Below are 22823 nucleotides of genomic sequence, written 5' to 3'. Positions count from 1 at the left end.
GATGTTGTATGAAATAATAGACAAGGAATGAATATGCTCAACAATACAGTTCAGGACATGCCGACAGACGGTTAAATCTCATCCATCAATTTTTCCAGAAGTGCTGGGGGTGATTTTCAAAAAATGGACGAAAAAGAATTTCGTGTGTTGATTAAACACTACTTTATGAAAGGCAAAACGCCTCAGGAGACTAAAGAGAAGCTTGATAAACATTATGGTGACTCTGCACCTTCGATTAGAACAGTTTATAAGTGGTTTCAAAATTTTCGGAGTGGCCATATGGGCACAAGTGACGCTGAACGTTCTGGACGCCCTGTTGAGGTTACTACTCCAGAAATCATTGATAAAATCCATGATATGGTGATGGATGACAGAAGAGTGAAGGTGCGTGAGATTGCTAGTGCTGTGGGCATCTCGAATGAACGGGTACATAATATTTTGCAACAACATTTGGACATGACAAAGCTATACGCAAGATGGGTGCCGCGATTGCTCACGCTTGGCCAAAAACGAAATCGTGTGAAGTGTTGCAAGGACGGTTTGCAGCTGTTCCAGAAGAATCCGCAGGACTTTAAGCGTCGTTTCGTCACTGTGGATGAAACATGGATACATCACTACACTCCTGAGACCAAAGAACAATCTAAACAATGGGTTACCAAGGGGGAATCTGCGCCAAAAAAGGCGAAGACCGTTCCTTCGGCCGGAAAGATTATGGCGACTGTCTTTTGGGATTCGCAAGGAATAATCCTCATCGACTATCTGGAAAAGGGTAAAACTATTACAGGTGCATATTATTCATCGTTATTGGGCCGTTTGAAAACCGAGCTGCAAGAAAAACGCCCACGATTGGCCCACAAAAAAGTCCTTTTCCATCATGACAACGCACCAGCTCACACCTCAGCAGTTGTGGTCGCAAAATTAATGGAAATAGGGTTCCAACTAGTTTCACATCCCCTCTATTCTCCAGACTTGGCTCCCTCGGACTACTATTTGTTCCCCAATATGAAGAAATGGCTGGCGGGAAAAAGATTTTATTCAAACGAGGAGGTGATTGCAGAAACGAATGGCTATTTTTAGTGTATAAGCCTAAAAGGAGACTATGTTGAAAAATAAAAAAGGTTTACCACAAAAAATTAAGTAGTTTTTATTTTTGCACGGACTTTTCAAACGACCCTCATACTATAAGTAAAATTAGGGGGACTAAATTAAATTACAATTGAGAAATGAATAATTGTTGTTGAATAATCTACTTGTTATTAACTGTGTGTTATTTGTGCTCACGAATATTTCGGTAAGACGAATTCAAGACAGTAGCCTACTCTAACTTTGTATATTTCTATGTTAACATGCATGTACGTATATATGTGATTTATCTTAATTATAACAAAAAAATATTATAAATGAAGTGGCCAGCATAAGGGTCTGTGACATCTAATGAATTCTAAAAAATAACTTATTAATGAAAATTAATGCAGTAGAATTACTTAACTATTAATGAAGTATTAATGAAATGTTGGGTACTCGCTGATTTGTGTACCTTTTGGCGTTTAATCAACCCTTATACTTAACATTTTAAACTGTAAGTTTTTGTTAAGGAGATTTTTGTACCTTTTGGTTAGATTTTCCTTTTTCTCTATTTTACAAAGTTACATATCTGCTTTACAGATTTTTTTAAAATTTGGAATAAGCAATTCTATCATTATAATCCGATAAGGTGTTAAGTCGGAACCGTAACTACCACTGGAGAGATCTTTTTAAAGAATGATTATAGTTGCGTTCCCCAAAACCATCCTCAACAACAATTTTTTTGAAAAAGCGTCTTGAATAACATAGGAAGGTATTTGTACGTAAATAGCAAAATTAAACTGCGATTTCAGTATTTCCTTTTAAGAGGAGTAAAAAAAATAAACTACGATTGCAGTACTTCTCCCTAAAAGGCAAAGAGACAAAGATTTTGAATCGAACGACAATTCATTGATTTAAATCGGTTCACACATTGATAATTTAAACGATTGCAGTACTTCCTCTTAGTAGGTGCAAGAGCATCAGCAACGTAGAGGAACTTTAACCACTTATTCGAGCTGAATTTTATCAAAATCGGACTAAGCGTTATAGAAGTATTGGTAATAATAGTTTTAGAAAGGGCCTTATTTGGGTGGGGCAAACTCCCCTCCTTATGAGGCACGGCGTCGGGACTTTTAAAGTGCAAATCTGTACAAAATTTCGATTCGAATGACACTTCATTCATGAAAATCGGTTCACGTGTCGATAATTTGAAACGATTGCTATACTTCCTCTTAACAAGTGTAAGAGCAGATCGCCGCTTTAATGTTACGTAGGGGAGCCCTAACCCTATCATCCTACCAAATTTTATCAAAATCGGGCCTAGATTTACAGAGTAATTAGTAATAATAATTTTGGAGGGGGCCTTACATAAAGGGGGCTAACTTCTCTCCCATTCGATGTACAGGGTCGAGACCCCAAAAGGCTCATCTACATAAAATTCCAAATCGAATGACACCTCATTCATGAAAATCGGTTCACGCTTTTAGGCGCTACGTTGTTTACAAAAAAGGTAACAAGAAGAAGAAGAAGAAGAAGTAGAAGAAGAATAACAAGAACAAGAACATTTTTTGAAAAAGCCGTTTTTGCTCATTTTCAGCAACTTTTTTCTCGAAACCTATTAGATCTGGGTTGTTGCAAAAAAATTACAGTTATAAAGGAGGGTTTGCCCTTTATTTTAATGAAAATTTGGGAATTTTATCTTTTATAGAAAAAGAGAAAAAAATTGTCAAAGTTGGGTGTTTTTCAACGTTACGCTTTTTCGAGCAGTTTTTGACGATCAACCCTTATACAACTGTCCTACCGGACAGTTTTAATAAGAGAAGGTTTAGGAGTGGTAGGAAATGGCAAGTGTAAGAAGGACAGGACTGTGGTCTGAGGAGAGATGTAAAAGTGATGAGATATATGAGAAATTAAGAAGAAATCGAGAATATCAAGAGGTTTTCATAAAGAAGTCGGCCAATATGTAGGTTGATTAGGTGAGATGCTGCTGTAGTTTTTGGATAACAGGACATTAAGGAGTACCTGACCTTTTGGATTCGTAGTGCGACATCCCCACTGCTGGTGCTTTGCATTGTAATCTCCCCCGGAGAGGAACCTTGGACCGAGGGTGTCAAAAAAGGAAGTAAATTGCTCTCGAGATATTGATTTGTTTGGTGGACAGTATATTGCTGCAATACTGAACTTGTATGGAAGAGCAGTTAAGGAAATTACAGAGGATTGGAGGTAGTCAGTTGCTGTTGATGGAAGGCTATAGTGTGAAAGGCTGTGGCGAATTAGGATCGCCGTACCTCCATGGGCTGTGTCGTCCGGATGGTCAGTCCTGTACGTTTTGTAGTCAGTGATGTAAAAGTGAGATCTACTAGTAAAGTGAGTTTCTGTGAGTAAAGCTATGTGAATACGTTTGTCATGTAGCAGAGTGTCTACTTCGTCTCTGTGGGAGTTCAAGCCATTGGCGTTCCAGAGAAGAATAGTTAATGAATGTTGATAAAGGATATTTCAGGTTTGAGGCATGGTAGAAGTTGAGTTATAAGAGTGTTTAGTAAGTTAACTAGAGGAGTAAGAAGTGATTCAAATTTTTGGAAAAATGAGTTTAGCACTGTTGCTATGTTGTCAGGCTGTGAGTTTGGAAGTTGAGAAGCAAGTGAATTTTGATGAGTATGAACGAATTTTGATGTTGATGTGAAGGATGTGATCTCACGACCTTCCGAGTAGGGTAGTCCTCGAATAGTAGGTTGGTTAGAACGGCGCTGCTGAGGTAGCTGTTGTTGTAGGGGTGGCCCTTGCTCTGTAGTCTGCTGGAGTGAAGGAAAATCCCTTTGTGTTGGTATTTTCGAGATCGGAGCAGGTGCCCTTGAGGGAGTCCTTTAACCACGAGCAATCTGCCTTTCTCGCTGGATTCGTTGAAGTTCTTTGTGTACCTCACAACCACGAAAAGTAGCGGAGTGCGGCCCAAAGCAGAGAGCGCATGTTGGAGCACTATCTGGTGGCTTGTTGCATTGGTCCCAGAGGTGAGGTCCTGCACACTTAATGCTTCTGGGCGCCACATGGCAGTAAGCCCGCGTGTGCTCGTACTGCTGGCACCTTTTACATTGTACTATTTCCTTCGTTTTGTGCGGTTCTTCTACTTTAACCACGGTGTTGAGCAGCCTGGTGATATTAAATATATTTTTGTTGTTGGAGTCTGGCTCCAAGTCAACAAAGAATAAAGGTAATGGTTTTTTATTTACGGGGTGACGAACGTTGGTGATGTTCCTAACCTTGAATCCTATGTCTTGTAGTTCTTGTTGAATTTCCTGTGGGGGAACAGAATGATGAATATGTCGCAGGACTAATCTGTATGCTTTGTCTTTTTTTAATTGTAGGTATGGTATTGAATGTTGTTTTGGTTCAGATAGTGAACGACTGCCCTATAGACTTCAGATGTATTTGTCGATACCAATATGTTTTCAAGCCTCGATTTGCAAGTGTAATTGTCAGCACCTATTAGGTTTCTGAGGTCGTTGTTCAGACCAATATAATTATTGATTTTATAGATATTGTAACCAGGGTAGCTTCAAACTATCAAAGAATAAAGCATTGTCACCGGGTAGATAGGTAGATTTAACCCGACAGGGTAAAGTCCATCAAAATAACGCTACCCGTGGAGAGCGAGGTGAAGCATTCCGCTACCAGTGCTCTCGGTGTATGTATCTTATGTATCTCTTATCTTAGTATGACAAATTATTGTACCTATTGTATTATATATCTATTGCCTTCAATATATATAGCTTATGGGAAAATTAGAGTGATTTTTGGTGCACATATACGGATTCCTTCCTTCCTCACCTGGTCTGGCCGAGGAGAAAAATTTAAAATTTTTTTGAACTGGAAAAGCCAGGTAAGAGTAAAATCTTAGTACCTTGTGCCGCTGGAGTTTTCCGGGTCATAATGTGTTTCCGGATGTTGTTCTTGTTGTGGTGGTACTAATTGTTGCTGCGAAGTTGAAGCCTGAGAGGGGTGTGAGCTTCGCAGACGAGTTTGAGCTGATGAAGCTACTAGAGAGCTCTTCTTACCCTGCTTTTTTTATTTAACTTTCCCAGGAGATATATTCACCATTTGTGACGATCTTTTAGTTTTATTAAGTGAGGAAGCGGTCGATTCGTCTCCTGAGGTAGAAAACCCTGTCATATCAGTATCACTTAGACCCATAGTCTAAGCTCTACTGTAATCACTTTCTTTCCCTCTTCTGCGAGAGTAGGTATTAAAAATTTTTAAATTCAAAATAACTTACCTAACCTAAGAAAAAATTAAATTAATTAAAGCTAAACTATTTACAAAATGTCTGTGCTGGTCCGGCAAAGAATAAAGCTCACAATATGTGAGTGACCAGACGTATGTCTGCGTGTCGTAAAAGGCGACTAAAAGACCTACTCGTGTACATCCCACTCGAGTAGTCCCATATCCAGAATCCTGTTCCCGTTTATTTCCTTCCCGTTTTTCTTCCAATACCAAGCCGGACAATGGCGGCATAACCATTGCGGACAGAGAGGGTTCGACAGCCGTAGTGAAGGCGGCCTCTCTAAGGGAAGGGCACCCTGAATAAAAAGTCCCTGGTCCTCCAGGTTGGGGGTTTTCGCAACGGGCCAGCTCCTCGTTCGGAACAAAAAAATGAAAATGCTGAAAGACCAATTTACAAAATTGTCAAATTTTCATCTCACTTCAATGTCAAACAAAAGATCCAATTACAGTAAATAAAATAAAAACAATTTAACATTAAATAGTCACTAAAAACACTTCAAAATAATTAATAGTTTAAAGAGCAAAAATTAAACACACTGACGCGAACAATAGCGGCAAAAATTTAATTTAAAAAAATATAAACATAAATAAAAGAGCGAGTTATTTACGAATGTAAATGTTTTGTGTTATTTAAAGGCATAGATGTTATGTACTCCTTCATACACATAAAGGGTGTATGAAACAAGCTTTAATTGTAATTGTTTGTTAATACTATCGACAAATAAAGATAGTTCACATTAATTTCTGAACATAGATACCTATGTGCCATCTCACATCTTCAGTAGGTATTGTACATCCCCACTCCCTCACTGATAAGAGTCAAGTGGATTATTAATTGAATTTGTTTGAATCTTTTTTTTTTTTTAAATAACTTCTCAGTTAAAAAAATATTTTGTAGCCAAAATTATAAACATTTAAAATTTTTATCTGAAACATTATTCAGGAGTAATTATTTAATTGGTAGTTTTGGAATGACACAAAGTATTTGTATGTTAAACAGAATCTCAAAGCTGTAAAAACACATAAGTTCAAACCTGGTATTCTGTCAACCAGAAGTGCTGAAGAAGCAATTTTTCAGTTTTTCGCGATTTTATTGAAAATAGCCATAACTGTGTTATGTAAACACATAAAAGCCTATCACCTTTGATTGAAACACTTTTCCAGAAAATGAAGTGGATTAATATAAAATCCTGCGGTTGTTGCAGTTACATATGAGTGCACCAATTGACAATGTTGGACCCAATCATAAATCGTAGTGTTGCAATCCCCACCACATTATTTGTGTTTCACAAATGAGTATTTTTTGTTTATTTATTATTTTTTTTTTTTAGGTATTCGCATGCACAATCTGTTCTCTGATACAATGTCGTCACCTTATGGTGTGGAAGATATTTGCACCGAAATTAATATTTGAAGGCATTGGATTTGCCTTTTCTATTCCATTTATAATACTTGGTTATGTATTTATAGACAAATTAAGGTAATCAGTATTAAAATCTTAAACAATATTATTATTTATTTTTTTATCAAACTGTTAAAATATATTTTTTAAAATGAAATATAATTTTAAAATGTGTTGAAGTTTTCATTTTATCCAGTTTTACTTACCTTCTTTCTTAATGGGTTCAGCTTGAGCAGGAAATCTATTGATACATTCTAACGCTATTTTTAGTGAGAATACTGAGAGCATGGGATTGCCAGATCTTATATTGTAAACTTGAGGAAAGTGAGGTCAAGAAATTCAGCTTTAAAAAGAACGTTCATATTAAAACGTAGGTCAGACGTGAAGTTGCATTGGTGCACTGAGAGGATATGTTCCAAACAAATAGTGATATTTCATTCATACTATATTTCGTTCGGGACGGGTGCGAACTGATTTAAACCATCGTTTATGTTTGTTCAGATTATGGAAATAAACCACTTTTTATTTGGTAAATTGGTTTAATGAATCGAAAAATCACTCGGTTTTCAATGAATAGTTCTACACGCTACAAGTTAGCTTGTAAATGATGATACTGTTAATCAATAGTCTGCAGACTGACGGTTTGAAGCTTGTTGAGGCTTAAGTCGATGGTGGAGTGCTTCAGCACCAATCATAGTTGTGTACAATAAAAATGACGGTCGAGGATTAAGGAAACAGAAAGATGCGAAGTTTTTTTATGCATCTTGGAAAGAAAATTTTGTTATGTGTTGTTGGTTAAAATTTTAAGAAGTGCAGCAAAAAGAAGTTGTTTGTTTTGTTGCGTGTGTGTGTGTACTTCACAAATAATTCTATTTCGTTTAGAATAAATTAAAAAAATAAAGTATTGGAAAATATTATTACAAAATTTATTTATTTATTTTAATATCTTCATAATTTGTACATGGAATTTATTTATTTATTATTGTCTTTTATTACTCGGTAATACAGTCACCAAATACTATTGGTTTCGATTAAATTTAATTACTATCATAAAAAATATAAATAAAATAACATTGGGACATGGATCTCTACTTATTAGTTTGATGCTAAGGATTTTTTGGCACTTGTCGAGATTAATCTTGAAATTGCCAAATTTCTATTGAGTTTAATCGTACACTTGCAGACTAATAACTTTTTTTATACAGTTTTATGTGCTATTTGTTTGTTTGTTTTCTTTTATGTTGTTTCTACAAATCAGTAAAGAAATTTTAACCGATGGTCAGTAAGTTAACCGTTTTAATCATCTAGAAATACACAGTAACCATTATCCAGTTTCGGAATTTAAATATTTTTAAATAAAATAGTAAATAATTGTAAAAGAAATACCCAAAATCGTTTGAGGTAGAATAAATCATTTTTATTTTGACAATCAAAGAGGAATTATTGCAATCAAACAGAATTCAGAATTTCGATTTTCTCTACAACGACTCAAGATTTTTTTTATCAATTTCGTGTACTCACTACACCCACATATCAAGTCTATCACTTTTATTTAAAAATATTTATTTGAGAAAGCTCATTTTAACTGGAGTTAAGTTGAAGATTCCTTTAAAATACAGACATTTCCATAATATTAAACGGTTCAAAGTCCTGTAAAAGAATAAAAACCTGGAGTGAACAATCATGTGACTTTTTCATATTCCAATTATTAATTACTAACTTTCTTCAGACGTTTGATTATCCTTAAAAAAATAAAAATAAAATAAAATAAAAAGGAATCGTAACTTCCATATTCAAAAGAGCGAAAGAGAGAAAATATTGACTACTAGTTCCCCTTCCGCTTAAACTTAATTTTTCCTCTAACTTGGCATTCCAGCGGTATTTTAACTCCTTCGAATATGTTTTAACAAAAAATTATTAAAGTTATTATTGGATCGGTAATTAGTATTAAGAAAATTAAGGAAATAGTTGAAGCAATTATTGACAAAATCGCTTCAGTAACATTGCATTTCTACTGATGGATTATAGACAAAACTTACAGAAAATGTAAATCCTGTAGCGGACTGTAGTATCACGATGAAATACCAAGTCTGGGCTTGAGTTAGAAGTATACATACTATTATTTCTTGAGGGCGACTATAAAGCTGAACATGGATTGAACATACAGGGTGTTCAGCATAAGACTACCGTTACTTCGAGAGGCGATTCTGGGTATCATTTGCAACTAAAAAATGGCTCGATTCTGCTCCGTTTTATAGATATTTTTAATCTTGTGTTTTTTCAAGGTATTACTACTTTTTAGTAAACAGTTGTCTATATTTCTCAAAATATATATTTTGTATTTTCAAAAAAATATTTCTCAAAAGCTAAAGCAATTTCAATAAGCTCATTAGAAAGAAGGTTAAATTTCCTTTTAAATAAACTAATTTATATTTCAAAATAATAATATCGAGTATTTCACTTTGTGGCCCTAACATAAGAAAGAGCAAATTTCTAATTTTTTCCAAAAACTGACTTCATTTTTCTCAAAAATATTGTATACATATTATTAAAACGTGAACGAACAAAAGGGTCCAGTTTTGGTGAAATTTAATTCAATTAATCTTAGAAATGAAATACTTAGAAGGAAAAGAAATCTAAAAAATGTAGAGGAATGGAAATACATATTAATAAGGGAAGATCTTCCAAAACAAATACGGATGATAAGAGAAAAGCTATAGCCCTTTGCACAGTCTCTGAAAACAGCCGGTAGCAAAGTATTAATGAAATAAGACAAGCTTTTGGTGAATGGGAAATTATTTTCTCTAGAGCAAATAAAAAATCAGGAGAGCAGGAAGGTGAAAAGACAGAGAAGTGAAGAAGAAAATAGGAAGAATGGAAACAGTTTAGACACCCCAAAGAGGAATAGAAAAGAGGGTAAGGTGCTTAACAGAGCCAGTAGTTTGGACCATTTTCTTGTAAAGTGCAACGTGGAAAATACCGACGAAACAAATACCACTCCAAAAATAATCAAGAAGTAGCAATTACAGAAAAGAGCAGCTTAGAAGAGGAAATAGCTATTTTGTGAGTATTGAAGGAAATATTCAAGAAACAGAAAAGATTAGGAAAAATTAGCAGCTGAAAATAGTAATGACAACTCCCTGGGTTATCTCTAGACAATAATAATATTAGAAAAAAAAATAAATAAATAAATTGGAAAGCAATTAAATAAAATTTAATAATAAAACAATTTGAAAAACAATGATAATAATATTAATAATAATAAAATAAATAAAAGTAGATAAAATAATAAGGTAATAAAGAAGGAAAAAAAAAATTGTCAAATTGATAAGAATTTCTCTTTATAGTTTTTTTGTACTTTCGATTACTTTTGTTTAGAAAGATTTTATTTTTGGAAAAATAATTCGTCAATATAGAAAGAGATGTACCCGTTTACCTTCTTTATGAAGAGGCCTCAGCCCTGTCGGCTTGATTTGAGCTAATTTATTATTTGGTTAATTTGTGTATTCATTTATTGTATTTGTGTATGCATAGCTCAATAAATGGCTTATTTATTTATTTTATTTATTAAAACGTGTACTACTCATAAAAAACATCTACATACCAACACTTTTCGAAAGGTGTACCATGCATAGAGGTTATTTTAAAAATTGATGCAGAAATTTCTCATTAATTGTGAAACAGCGTCGGCATTATGAAAGGAATTCACCTACCATAAGAATTGATCAGAAACATCAAATCCAGAACCATTTTTTGCAAATGTGTGATTTAATAATTAATTAATTTAAGAACTATATTCAAAAATATAAAATTTACATTATAAATAATAAAATAAAAAGAAGAAAATGGTATTTGTGGTTAAATGAGTGTTAGTTACCAATTTCGAAAGAAAGGATTTTCGGTTAACGTGTTTAGAACTTTGAGCTATTCTTTAGTTAATTAACCCTAGGGAGCGTCTGTTCAATTCAGTAGTTGTGCCCTCTCTGCTGTATGGTTCAGAAGTTTGGAGACTGAGATATGCGGATAGTTTAGAAAAAGTCCGTATTAATTATTATAAGAGACTCCTTTTGTTGGCGAAAAGTATACCTAATTATGTAATAAGGTTGGAGACTGGTACAACTCATATAATAATGAATATTTTGAAAAGGGCTCTCAATGGCTTTTAAAATTGTTAAGCATGAATGGAAATAGATATCCTAAAGCTTGCCTTGAGCAACTCAGGAACTATGCCTAAGTTCATAATTTACGTTCATTCTTTTTGGTGACTGATTCATCCTATTGATTCATAATTTACCTAAATATAATTGGTTCTCTCGGCTTTCTTTTTTGTTGCAGATTGTAGATCAAGCACATGTCTTGTCTATAGTAGATCCCGTTGTTTTTAAGATAATAATCCCTATAGTACTATACAAATATGAACTTTATTTAAAGAACTTAGATATTGAATCTCTTAATAACTCCAATTTTAGTCTCTGCTATTATGGTCTATATGACTACAGTTTGCAACCTCAGAAATACGTTCTACATAAAGTACCGTTAGCAGTAACAAGAGCATTTTCACAGTTAAGAACTTCAAGTCAATACTGTATTTCATTAAATATCAGTAACAATAAGTATATAGGGTGAAGGGACCAGTAATTGACTGCTTAAGAAAAAAATTGAGTTTAAGATTGAATATCTTCCGTTATTTTGGCTCCAGAAGTAGGATGTATTGTATTTTATTAATATTTTAATAGCAGTAAATTCGATCTTTATGTCTACCAAAAATGTTTTTTTTTGTAAATATGTCAATGACCCAGTAATTGACATACCGAATTTTCGGTGGATCCAGTGTTTGACATGGGGTGGGACCAGTAATTGACTAACAAATATATTCATAAAACGACATAAAGTATGCATTCAAAATCACTTTTAAATCTAAATAAATCACTTAAATCACCTAAATCACTTTTTCAATTGGATTTATAACAAAAAACGGTCTTATTCATAATTAATTACAATCAGTTTTTAAATAGGCAAACCTAAATAATCTAATATTTTTCAACGTTACCCTTTTTTATGCAGTTTTTGACAACCATCCCTTATACAACTGTCCTCTCGGACAGTTTTAATTAAGTCCAAACCAAGACAGGTAATTTGAATAACAGCCCTTAACCTTCAATAGTACCAAGGAGATATTAGCAAACAAACTTGTTAGATCGTACACAATGTCTGTCGGCTCGCTTTTATCTCTTTTTCTCAACTCTTCCGCTCTCTTATCCTTTAAGTTTCCGCTAAATATTTTGTTACTTAAACCTTTTTTGGGGAATTTTTTTGGTTCTCACTTTACCAAACGACCCTCTCTATTTCCGATTAGACTATGTGGTCACATCCTTGTTTCATTCATTCCGCCTATAACGCAGCTACCGATCGCAACTACGCGACTTTGTGTTCGAGTTGTTGGTGCTTTCTAGTGAACCAAATTTCTCCTACGCTTCCCTTCTTTTGGAGCGCTTCGCTAATATTTTCCACAATCTGTGCTGCCCGAGTCATCCGCTTCTAAACCAAACTATCTGAATGTAATTCATTCTTATTTTCTACATCTATTTAGTATTTTATTGTTTATTATTATTGAGTTACCTCTTGGGCACATGTATATACACATTGTGTGCACGTTCATCGCGTCCCGTCTCAGGTTGTAAGCATTCGCACTTACAACACTAATAGATAAATAAAACGTTAATGAAAAAACTAGATTAAAAAAGATTTATTATGTTATTGACTCATTAACTTGGAAAGGATAGGTATTAAAATACACATACCTACAAATAAACAACTGATATTCACATAACTAGGTAACCAATTGACTAAAATATGCGTTATTAAAATAGGCACACCATAAAAGAAAAAATGAATGAAAAAACAAAATATTCTTTCGGAATACAAAGGAAATGCACATCATAATATATCTTATGTAAGTGATAATTAGCCACTTGAAATCACAAGCCATTTGAAAAACCTCACTCATCAACGGTTTTATTAAATTGGTAACGTTCTCCATAAAGTAGTACAGGGCGATCCAACCTTCACGTGTTTGGGAATTAAAAATGGTTTTCATGCCGATTTCATTTTTTTTAAATACAGTATAGCCTAATTAGCCTATGGGATGCTATCTATTCGTCTTCGGTCAACAGGTCTGACAATTGGTAAATACAATAGATCTTACAATCTTTTACTTGTTATTAATGTGTAACATCACAAAGTCACCAACTTCTCCACGTATGTTTGATTTCGCACCTGATACTTCTCTTGAGGGAGCTTCATTTTTCCTCTGGCCGTTTTCTTTGATGGAATTCTATGGTTCAGCCATTTCCTCCCTTTCTTCTTTGTCATGTGGCTAAGACCCAAAACTGAGGGAGAATGAGAGATTTTCAAACTCCGATAAGTGGGCGTCGTTTTTATCAATCACGTAGGCCTCGGAAGCTGTTCGGCGATCACGATTATTCTAGTTTGTTGTTCATACATTGCTGATCTCTATAGAATAATCATTCTGCATGCCCTCTTGAATTAAGCCGTACATTTGCTAATTCATTAATTTAAACATATTTTGTTGGAAGTTTTACTATTTATTTTATGTTGCCATTTTTATCAATGATTTTATTTTGCAATGTATTGAATTTTTAATTGTCATAAAATTTATCAACCTATCTCATCAATTTCCCAGGAAGTCAATCACTGGTTCCAAAAAAAAAGCTGTAGGACTAGTAATTGACATACATCTCAATTACTGGGTAAATTGCCGTTTCAAGGACCAGTGATTGACAGCACCATTTTAATCCTCAATGCTTCCTATAATTAAAAAAAATAATACATAAATGAAATCTACAAGTAATACTAATTATAACAGAACATTGATAACCACACGAATATATGAACAAATAAACGAAAAATTGATTAAACGCCAAAAGGTACACAAATCAGCAGTACCCAACATTTCATTAATACTTCATTGATTTTATTTAAGTAATTAATTTAATTAATTAATGCAGTAAGTAATTTTACTGCATTAGTTTTCATTAATATTTTTTAGAATTTATTACATGTCACAGACCCTTATGCTGGCCATTTTCATCTACAAATATTTGTTCAAGTAGCACTATAGATTAACTATAATATCTATTTATCTATAATAATCAAACTATCAATTAAAAGTTAAAAAGAAAAACGTTATAAAAAATAAAAAAAATTATGAGGCTAAAAAAATCAAAAACTTTTTATAAAAAATGCTTACACCAATATACATCAATGATTTTATTTTATTTATTTATTTTTATTTAAAAAAAAAAAATCGTCGGTTTAAGTTCTTTCTTCGATTAAAGTAATTTAATTTAAATTTAATAATTTAAGTAAACTATTTAAAGGGTATAATTTATATTGGATTTCGGCAAGGCGAACTACTCGATTTGGTAGGGCAAGTGGTGGATGCCTTTATGGTATAAGAGAAGGTTTAAGATCATTAAAAGAGGCCAGTTTTCAAATTTTATCGCACTATCACGTAATAAAGGTAATATTAAAAAAGAAAATATTCTACATTGTTCCCGTATATCTCAATTGTAATTTCTGGAGAAATGATTTTCTTGATTTATGTGTCATGTGGAATTCTAATTTTGATTTTATTATAATAGGGGATTTTAATAGCAGAATAGCAGAATGCCAGACTTTGTCTAAGCATGCGTTTATAGAAGATGCGATAAATATTTTCAATCAAAGAAATTCTAAAGATATTGTATTAAATGCTAATGGTAGGGATATACTTGACTTATTTGATGATTTGAATATTATTATTTTAAATGGTCGTGTTGTAGATGATAGTGGAGGGGAATTCACTTATGTAGGAAGTAGGGGTAGTTCGGTAATCGATCTCTGTGAAATATCCTATTCTTTAATGTACTTAGTAAAATTGTTCAAAGTGGATTGTCAGGTATATTCTGATCACATGCCTCTGATTTTACATTTAAATTATAAATCTCATAATAACGATTGTGAGACGTTACCACTCCTTCCTAAGTTAAACTGGTTGTTACAGAATCCAAAATTATATCATAATATAGTTAATAATAAATTAAATTATGTAATGAATTTTTCTGCTCTTACGGTATTTCAAAGATTGGATTGTATTCAACAAATTATTTACGAAATTTCAGATCATTCTCAGTATGTGCAATCTTTTTCTAAATATAAATCTCAGAAGTGGTTTAATAAGAGTTGTAAAAGAATGAGGTCTAAGTGTTTCACATTACTCAAAATTTACAGAAAAACTAATAAAAGAGAGGATAAACTGGCTTATTAAAACTGTCCGGTAGGACAGTTGTATAAGGGTTGATCGTCAAAAAGTGCACGAAAAAGCGTAACGTTGAAAAGCACCCAACTTTGACAATTTTTTTCTCTTTTTCTACTAAAGATAAAATTCCCAAATTTTCTTTAAATTATAGGGCAAACCCTCCTTTATAGCTGTAATTTTTTTGCAACAACCCAGATCTAATAGGTTTCGAAAAAAAAGTTGCCGAAAATGAGCAAAAACGGCTTTTTCAAAAAATGTTCTTGTTCTTGTTCTTCTTGTTGTTCTTGTTACCTTTGTTGTAAACAACGTACAGCCTAAACGCGCGAACCGATTTTCATGAATGAGGTGTCATTCGATTCGGAATTTTATGTAGATGTGCCTTTTGGGGGTCTCGACCCTGTACATCGAATGGGAGAGGAGTTAGCCCCCTTTATGTAAGGCCCCCTCCAAATTTATTATTACTAATTACTCTGTAAATCTTGGCCCGATTTTCATAAAATTTGGTAGGATGATAGGGTTAGGGCTCCCCTACGTAACATTAAAGCGGCGATCAGCTCTTACACTTGTTAAGGGGAAGTATAGGAATCGTTTCAAATTATCGACACGTGAACCGATTTTCATGAATGAAGTGTCATTCGAATCGAAATTTTGTACAGATTTGCACTTTAAAAGTCTCGACGCCGTGCCTCATAAGGAGGGGAGTTTGCCCCACCCAAATAAGGCCCTTTCTAAAACTATTATTACCAATATTTCTATAACGCTTAGTCCGATTTTGATAAAATTCAGCTCGAATAAGTGCTTAAAGCTCCTCTACATTGCTGATGCTCTTGCACCTACTAAGAGGAAGTACTGCAATAGTTTAAATTATCAATGAGTGAACCGATTTAAATCAATGAATTGTCGTTTGATTAAAAAATCTTTGCCTCTTTGCCTAGAAGTACTGCAATCGCAGTTTATTTTTCTTACTCCTCTTAAAAGGAAGTAATGAAATCGCAGTTTAATTTTGCTATTTACCCACAAATACCTTCCTATGTTATTCAAAACGCTTTTTCAAATAAAGTTGTTACTGAGTATGGTTTGGGGGACCTTAACGATAATCATTCTTTAAAAAGATCTCTCTAGTGGTAGTTACGGTTCCGACTTACCATCTTATCAGGTTATAATGATAGAATTGCTTATTCCAAATTAAAAAAATTTGTAAAGCAGATATGTAACTTTGTAAAATAGACAAAAAGGAAAATCTATCCAAAAGGTACAAAAATCTCCTTAACAAAAACTTACAGTTTAAAATGTTAAGTATAAGGGTTGATTAAACGCCAAAAGGTACACAAATCAGCGAGTACCCAACATTTCATTAATACTTCATTAATAGTTAAGTAATTCTACTGCATTAATTTTCATTAATAAGTTATTTTTTAGAATTTATTAGATGTCACAGACCCTTATGCTGGCCATTTTCGTCTACAAAATATATGTTCAAGTAGCACTGTAGATTGACTGTAATATCTAGTTATTTATAATAATCAAACTATTAATTACAGGTTAAAAAGAAAAACGTTATAAAAAATAAAAAAAAATTATGAGGCTAAAAAATTAAAAACTTTTTTTTATAAAAAACTTACACCAACATACATCAATGATTTTGTTTATTTTATTTATTTATTTTTATTTTTAAATAAAAATCGTCGGTTTAAGTTCATTCTTCAATTAAAGCAATTGTTATTTTATGAAGTAGTCAAACGTTTATAATAATAGGTAATAATTATCTGGCTTTATCGCAAATAATATAGTTTTCTTCAATTACATTCTCAGTTTAGGTATTCATTCCACAATGTTGTATATATGTAATATAAAGTAAAAAAGATATGCATATTTTTAGGGCAGCTAATTATTCCAGTATTTTACTATAAGTAAAATTAGGGGGACTAAATTAAATTACAATTGAGAAATGAATAATTGTTATTGAATAATCTACTTGTTATTAACTGTGTGTTATTTGTGCTCATGAATATTTCGGCAAGACGAATTCAAGACAGTAGCCTACTCTAACTTTGTCTTTTTCTACTTTAACATGCATGTACATATATATGTGGTTTATTATAATTATAACAAAAAAATATTATAATTGAAGTGGCCAGCATAAGGGTCTGTGACATCTAATAAATTCTAAAAAATAATTTTTTAGCCTCATAATTTTTTTTTACTTTTTATAACGTTTTTCTTTTTATACTGTAATTAATATATTGATTAATCGGACAGTTTTAATTTTATTAAAATTGGGAATAATAAATTTTACTTTTATCATTATAACTTGATAAGGTGTTAAGTCGGAACCGTAACTACCACTGGAGAGATCTTTTTAAAGAATTATTATAATTGCGGTCCCTAAACTATCCTCAATAACAATTTTTTTGAGAAAGCGTTTTGAATAAAATAGGAAGGTAATTTGTACGTAAATAGCAAAATTAAACTGCGATTTCAGTACTTCCCTTTAAGAGGAGTAAGAAAAATAAACTGCGATTAAAGTACTCCTCCAAAAAGGCAAAGAGGCAAAGATTTAGAATCGAACGACAATTCATTGATGTAAATCGGTTCACTCATTGATAATTTAAACGATTGCCGTACTTCCTCTTAGTAGGTGTAAGAGCATGATGGCACTTCACAGCCACGTAGAGGAGCTTTAACCACTTCTTCTTGCTAAATTTTATCAAAATCGGAATAAGCGTTATAGAAATATTGGTAATAATAGTTTTAGAAAGGGCCTTACTTGGGTGGGGCTAACTCCCCTCCTTATGAGGCACAGCGTCGAGACTTTTAAAGTGCAAATCAGTACAAAATTTCGATTCGAATGACACCTCATTCATGAAAATCGGTTCACGCGTTTACGCGCTACGTTGTTTACAAAAAAGGTAACAACAACAACAACAACAACAAGAACAATTTTTGAAAATGCGGTTTTTGCTCAATTTCAGCATCTTTTTTCTCAAAATCTATCAGATCTAGGTTGTTGTGAAAAAATTACAGTCATAAAGGAGGATTTGCCCTATATTATAAAAAAAAATTGGGAATTTTATCTTTTATAGAAAAAGAGAAAAAAATTGTCAAAGTTGGGTGTTTTTCAACGTTACGCTTTTTGTGCAGTTTTTGATGATCAACCCTTATACAACTGTCCTGCCGGACAGTTTTAATAACACTTAGTCCGGTTTGAAAAAGTTTAGCACGAAGAAGTGGTAAAAGCTTCCATACGTGACTCTAAAGCTACTTTGTTCTTACACCTACTAAGAGGAAGTATTGCTATCGTTTAAATTATCGACGCGTGAACTGATTTACGTCAATCGTCGAATTGTCATTCGATTCGATATTTTATGTGAATAATGCTTTTGTGGATCTCGAGTTTTCAACATTAGAAACGGAGTTTTCACCACTTAAGTAAGGCCCGCCTTAATAATCAATAACTACGACCAATTTTGATAAGTTTTGGCAGGAAGAAGTTGTTCGATTTTTACTGCGTGATATTAAGGTGACATCCTACTCTTACAGCTACTAAAGGGAAGTATTGCAATCGTGCATATTTGAAGTTTAATTTCTCTTTGCCTTTTAGGCAGAAGTACTGTAAACGCGCTAAAATTGTTTTTACTAATAACTCAGTAAAACTTAACCCGATTTTGATGAAATTTGGGAGGGTGAAAGGGTTAGGGCTCCTCTACGTACCATTGAAGCGACGTTCTGTTCTTACACCTACTAAAGGGAAGTTTTGCAATCATTTAAAATTATCGTTTCGTGAACCTATTTTCTTCAATGAAGTGTTATTTGGTTCAAAAAGTGATGTAGTTGGCATTTTTAGAGGTCTCGACGCTAACTATGTATCTTTAATAGATGAGTTTGCCCCACGCAGGTCAGGCCCTCTTTAAAACTATTATTACTAATCTTTCTGCAACGCTTAGTCCGATTTTGATAAAATTTAGCTAGAAGTAGTTAAAGCATCCTACGTGACACTAAAATTCCGTAATGCTCTTACACCTACTAAGAGGAAGTTCTGCAATCGTTCAAATTATCGACGTACAAGCTGATTTTAATGAATGAATTGTCTTTCAATTTGAAATTTTAGAAACGGTAGATACGGCTTTTTGGGGTCTCGATGGTATATATTTAGGAGGGGAGTTTGCCCCACGTAAATAAAGCCCCATTTTAAACGGTTATTAATAATAACTCTGTAAATCTTCGCCCGTCTTTGTTCAAATTAGGCAAGAAGAATTTAGAATGCGAGGCATTTAAGTGTCATCCTGCTCTTACTCCCACTAAGGGGAAGTATTTGCAACCATGTAGTATTCGCAGTTTAAATTCTCTTTGTCCGTTTACGGAGAAGAACTGTGATTGCATATCATTTTTCTTTCCCCTCTTTTAGAAGTTATTGTGATCACAGCATGTTTTCTCTTACACCCCTCAAGAGGAAGTAGTGTTATCAAAATTTATCTTTTTTCTTTTATTGGAAGGTACTGGTAATTGCAATTTTCTTTCTATTATCCCTCTTAATGGGTTGTAATTATTCATCACTTAATTCCACAACATTTCTCCTCTCTCTGTCTTCTTCCCACCAACTTGTTACCATTCCCTCATTACTTGTGTCAGTTTTTTTTTCATTCTAGATCTTCCAACTTCAGGGCTAGTTTACAAAGTAATATTTTACATTACAGGGTCGGTGTGTCTTCTGTCATGTCGAAGAAAACAACAGAAAGGTACATAGACTTACAAAAGAAGTTCATCACTGAAAAAGAAGACCTCACTTTCCTTATTAAAAGTAAAAGCAATAGCATTTTCCCTAAGTTTATTAGTAATAAATGTAAAAACATCACTAAACATAACAACAACCACTATAAAAATTACTACATACAAGAGTCCATGAACAGACATGACAGAAGACACACCAACCCTGTAATGTAAAATATTACTTTGTAAACTAGCCCTGAAGATGACCTACTCCCTAGGTCGAAAGCACGGCAGAATAAATGTATCACGACTAAAAACTGGCATTTATTTTGTTCATCTTATTAATGCCTCCTATTACTAAATTAAATGGGTGCTACTCATTACTGAACAAATATTTTTTGCATGAAGATGGCCAGCATAAGAGTCTGTGACATCTAATACATCCTAAAAATTATGATTCTAGAAGTATGAATGAAATATTGGGTACTTGCTGATTTGTGTACCTTTTGGCGTTTAATCAACCCTTTTTTGTTAAGGTTTTTGTTAAGGAGATTAGGCTCTAAGACAGAGCCTTCCCGAAATATTTTTCTTTGAAAAAACATTTTATTGTTAGTTTTCTTTTTCAACATTAAAAATTGCGGCTTTTGGTCAGCACATAATTTTCATTAGTTTTCTTCACAAATATAGATAAGTTGAACGTTCACTACACTACAATTACTCAGCGTAGTTTGTTCACTCGTGGAAAATTATGCTTGAGAATTATACAAACACGAAGGTTAGTTTCTGAAACACAAGAGTTCTGTAGTCATTTTAAACAAATAAAATTCATCAATGCTCAATTATTTTTCAGAGGAACGTTCGTGTCAATTGCGATCATGGTATCGTCACTTTCTTTATATATTCAAATTTTTTACCTCTTTGGTTCAAGTAGAATCTCTGTATTTTTTTATTCAATTAGTTATTAAAGCCAATCAGAAAAAAGTGTAAATTAAACAATCTTTTAACATCAGTACCTATTCTTTCTTTATAAAATTTTTAAAGAAATTCACATCGCCTTTTGAAAAACAGTATCTTCTGGAGATCAATCAGTATTTAATAAACTTTATTTAGATAATTCCTCTATTAAGACGCGTCGGTTGGAAGAAATCTTATTGTGTGAGAATTAGAGAGAGCCGACTACAGCTACACACATCAGTTAATAACGCTACACTACTGATGAATATATAGGAACTTCTAACTTGTTCTAGAAGCATAACGCTTCCGTGCGCCATAACTCACCCAATCCTTCCTCCAAAAAAATAATTTTTATTCTCCTAGAAAATGGCTAACTGACCTTTTAAAAATAGCCAGATTTCTCTTTATAAAGGTATCACTTCCTTCATAGGAAAACTCAAATTATTTAACTGTGTAAGTGGAACAAAAACCTGGTTGGAATAGAACTTTCTCTTACTGCTATTATTAAAGTTTTAAGTTGGAACTTTACTAAATGTTATTCACGTAATATTATGAATGTTTCCCAGGTTAAAACGACGCTAATGAGCGAAGGTGCACTATATCCAAAAACCTCCAAAAGTCACTGTTCTCTGAAAAGAAGAAAGGCTATTAATATCAATAGAAAGAACCCCTGAAATGACATTTCTTAGAAAAATAGTTTCAATAAAAATTTTAGACCTACATATATAATGAAGAGTCTATAGCAAGCCTTTTCCAACAATCCCCTCACAAGAAAACTTTATAATATAGAGATCTAGAGACAGCAATAAAACGAAATGTTTTCCACATTTTTCATTTATTCTAGGAACCTTTACGGATAATTCCTGTTAAAACTCAAGACTGAAAAATGTCAGTATGCAGGCACTTCCTCCTTCTATGTGTAGAGGAAAGTATTACTAATCTGATGTGAAAGCCAACCGACTTTCTCATATAAAAATGAAAGTTAAAAATTATGATTACCTTACTTATTATTTTCTTATTATTCATGTTTTGAAGTGGGGGTGAAGTCGTTCGCCTGCTCGTGGTGCCTTCTGCGTATTTTAATCGGCAACAGCTATCGCCATTAAGCACACAATATCCGAGTGGGTTGGAAAGATCTTGAGACAAAAGGTTGGAGACCTAAATGTACATTCATCTAGTGAGGATACCGGTGCTCTGACGCTCTGACTTCGGATAATCGATTTCATCAACGATCGACCCGAATTCGTTGAAAATGAAGAACTGCGCCTGCCTTTCTTGCTTTTGGTGGACAGCAATCACACCCTGATCTGGTCTTTTGCCATACAGACCTAAGATCAAAATTAAACACAGGTTACTGTAATCCCCTGGAGCAATAAGCCATCAAGTTCATTTGGAACGAATAAATGAAAACATACTTATTTAAAAATAAAAAATTGGTAAAATTTCAAAAAAGTAAGGCGGCAATTCTCTAAATTCACTGATGAAGAAATTACAGATAAGATTTTCGACAGATAGACAACACTTATAAACAACTTGTAATACTTCAGCGTTCTCGAAGTAAGGGGTAAGCTTGAGTTATTATGATGGATAAGGTGGTTTATAAAAGTGGATACATCACGATATGGAAGCCCAGGAATTGTTTGAAGGGCAAAAAACGATGCACCTCCGCACCAACCTGCCAGTATGCTCTGATCACCTCCAAGAAATTATCAGGGCTGTTGTTAAAATAAGATGTTTACAGGATGGGGCAGTCTTTAGTCAGGGGAAGGTCTGGGCAGAACTTTTGGACCATAAATCGCGTTCACCGATGAAGGTTTTGCCCAGAGCTCTGTTATGGCCAGCTTTCGGCTTACGACTGGGTAAAATTATTTGCAGTACTATTTCCACCGTACTGGAGTGGTTGAGAGCCCCTGATGACCGCTCTGCAATGAAAAAGAAGAAATGACAGCAGAGCATATTTTCAGTTACACAAAATTGTTCGGGCTGCAAAATCGGCACCATTGGCCACATTGGCAGTTTGCAAGTGAGAGAATCACTAACTTATTTTGTACTGATGCCACGTCAAGTGGCATAGTTTTGCCTATTTTTTCAGTCAGG

At 33.5% G+C, this 22823-nt stretch overlaps 1 protein-coding gene across 4 annotated transcripts in view; it reads left to right on the top strand.

Moving 5' to 3' along the window:
• PIG-O (phosphatidylinositol glycan anchor biosynthesis class O) overlaps positions 1–6919 on the top strand; it is a 39032-nt gene extending 32113 nt beyond the window's left edge. For all 4 annotated transcript variants that reach the window (XM_074138822.1, XM_074138820.1, XM_074138819.1 and 1 more), the window contains one exon: positions 6675–6919. In XM_074138822.1, the coding sequence (XP_073994923.1) occupies positions 6675–6827 (153 nt within the window). In that variant the 3' untranslated portion in view covers positions 6828–6919. The remainder of the gene's footprint in view (positions 1–6674) is intronic.
• Positions 6920–22823: the final 15904 nt, after the last annotated feature.

Source organism: Rhodnius prolixus, unplaced genomic scaffold (genome assembly GCF_049639745.1).
Source record: "Rhodnius prolixus isolate KJV_2025 unplaced genomic scaffold, Rpr scaffold_11, whole genome shotgun sequence".
In the NCBI taxonomy this organism is placed as follows: domain Eukaryota; kingdom Metazoa; phylum Arthropoda; class Insecta; order Hemiptera; family Reduviidae; genus Rhodnius; species Rhodnius prolixus.
The sequence above is the reverse complement of the archived record's forward strand: the minus strand, read 5'-3'. Positions and strand labels throughout refer to the sequence as shown.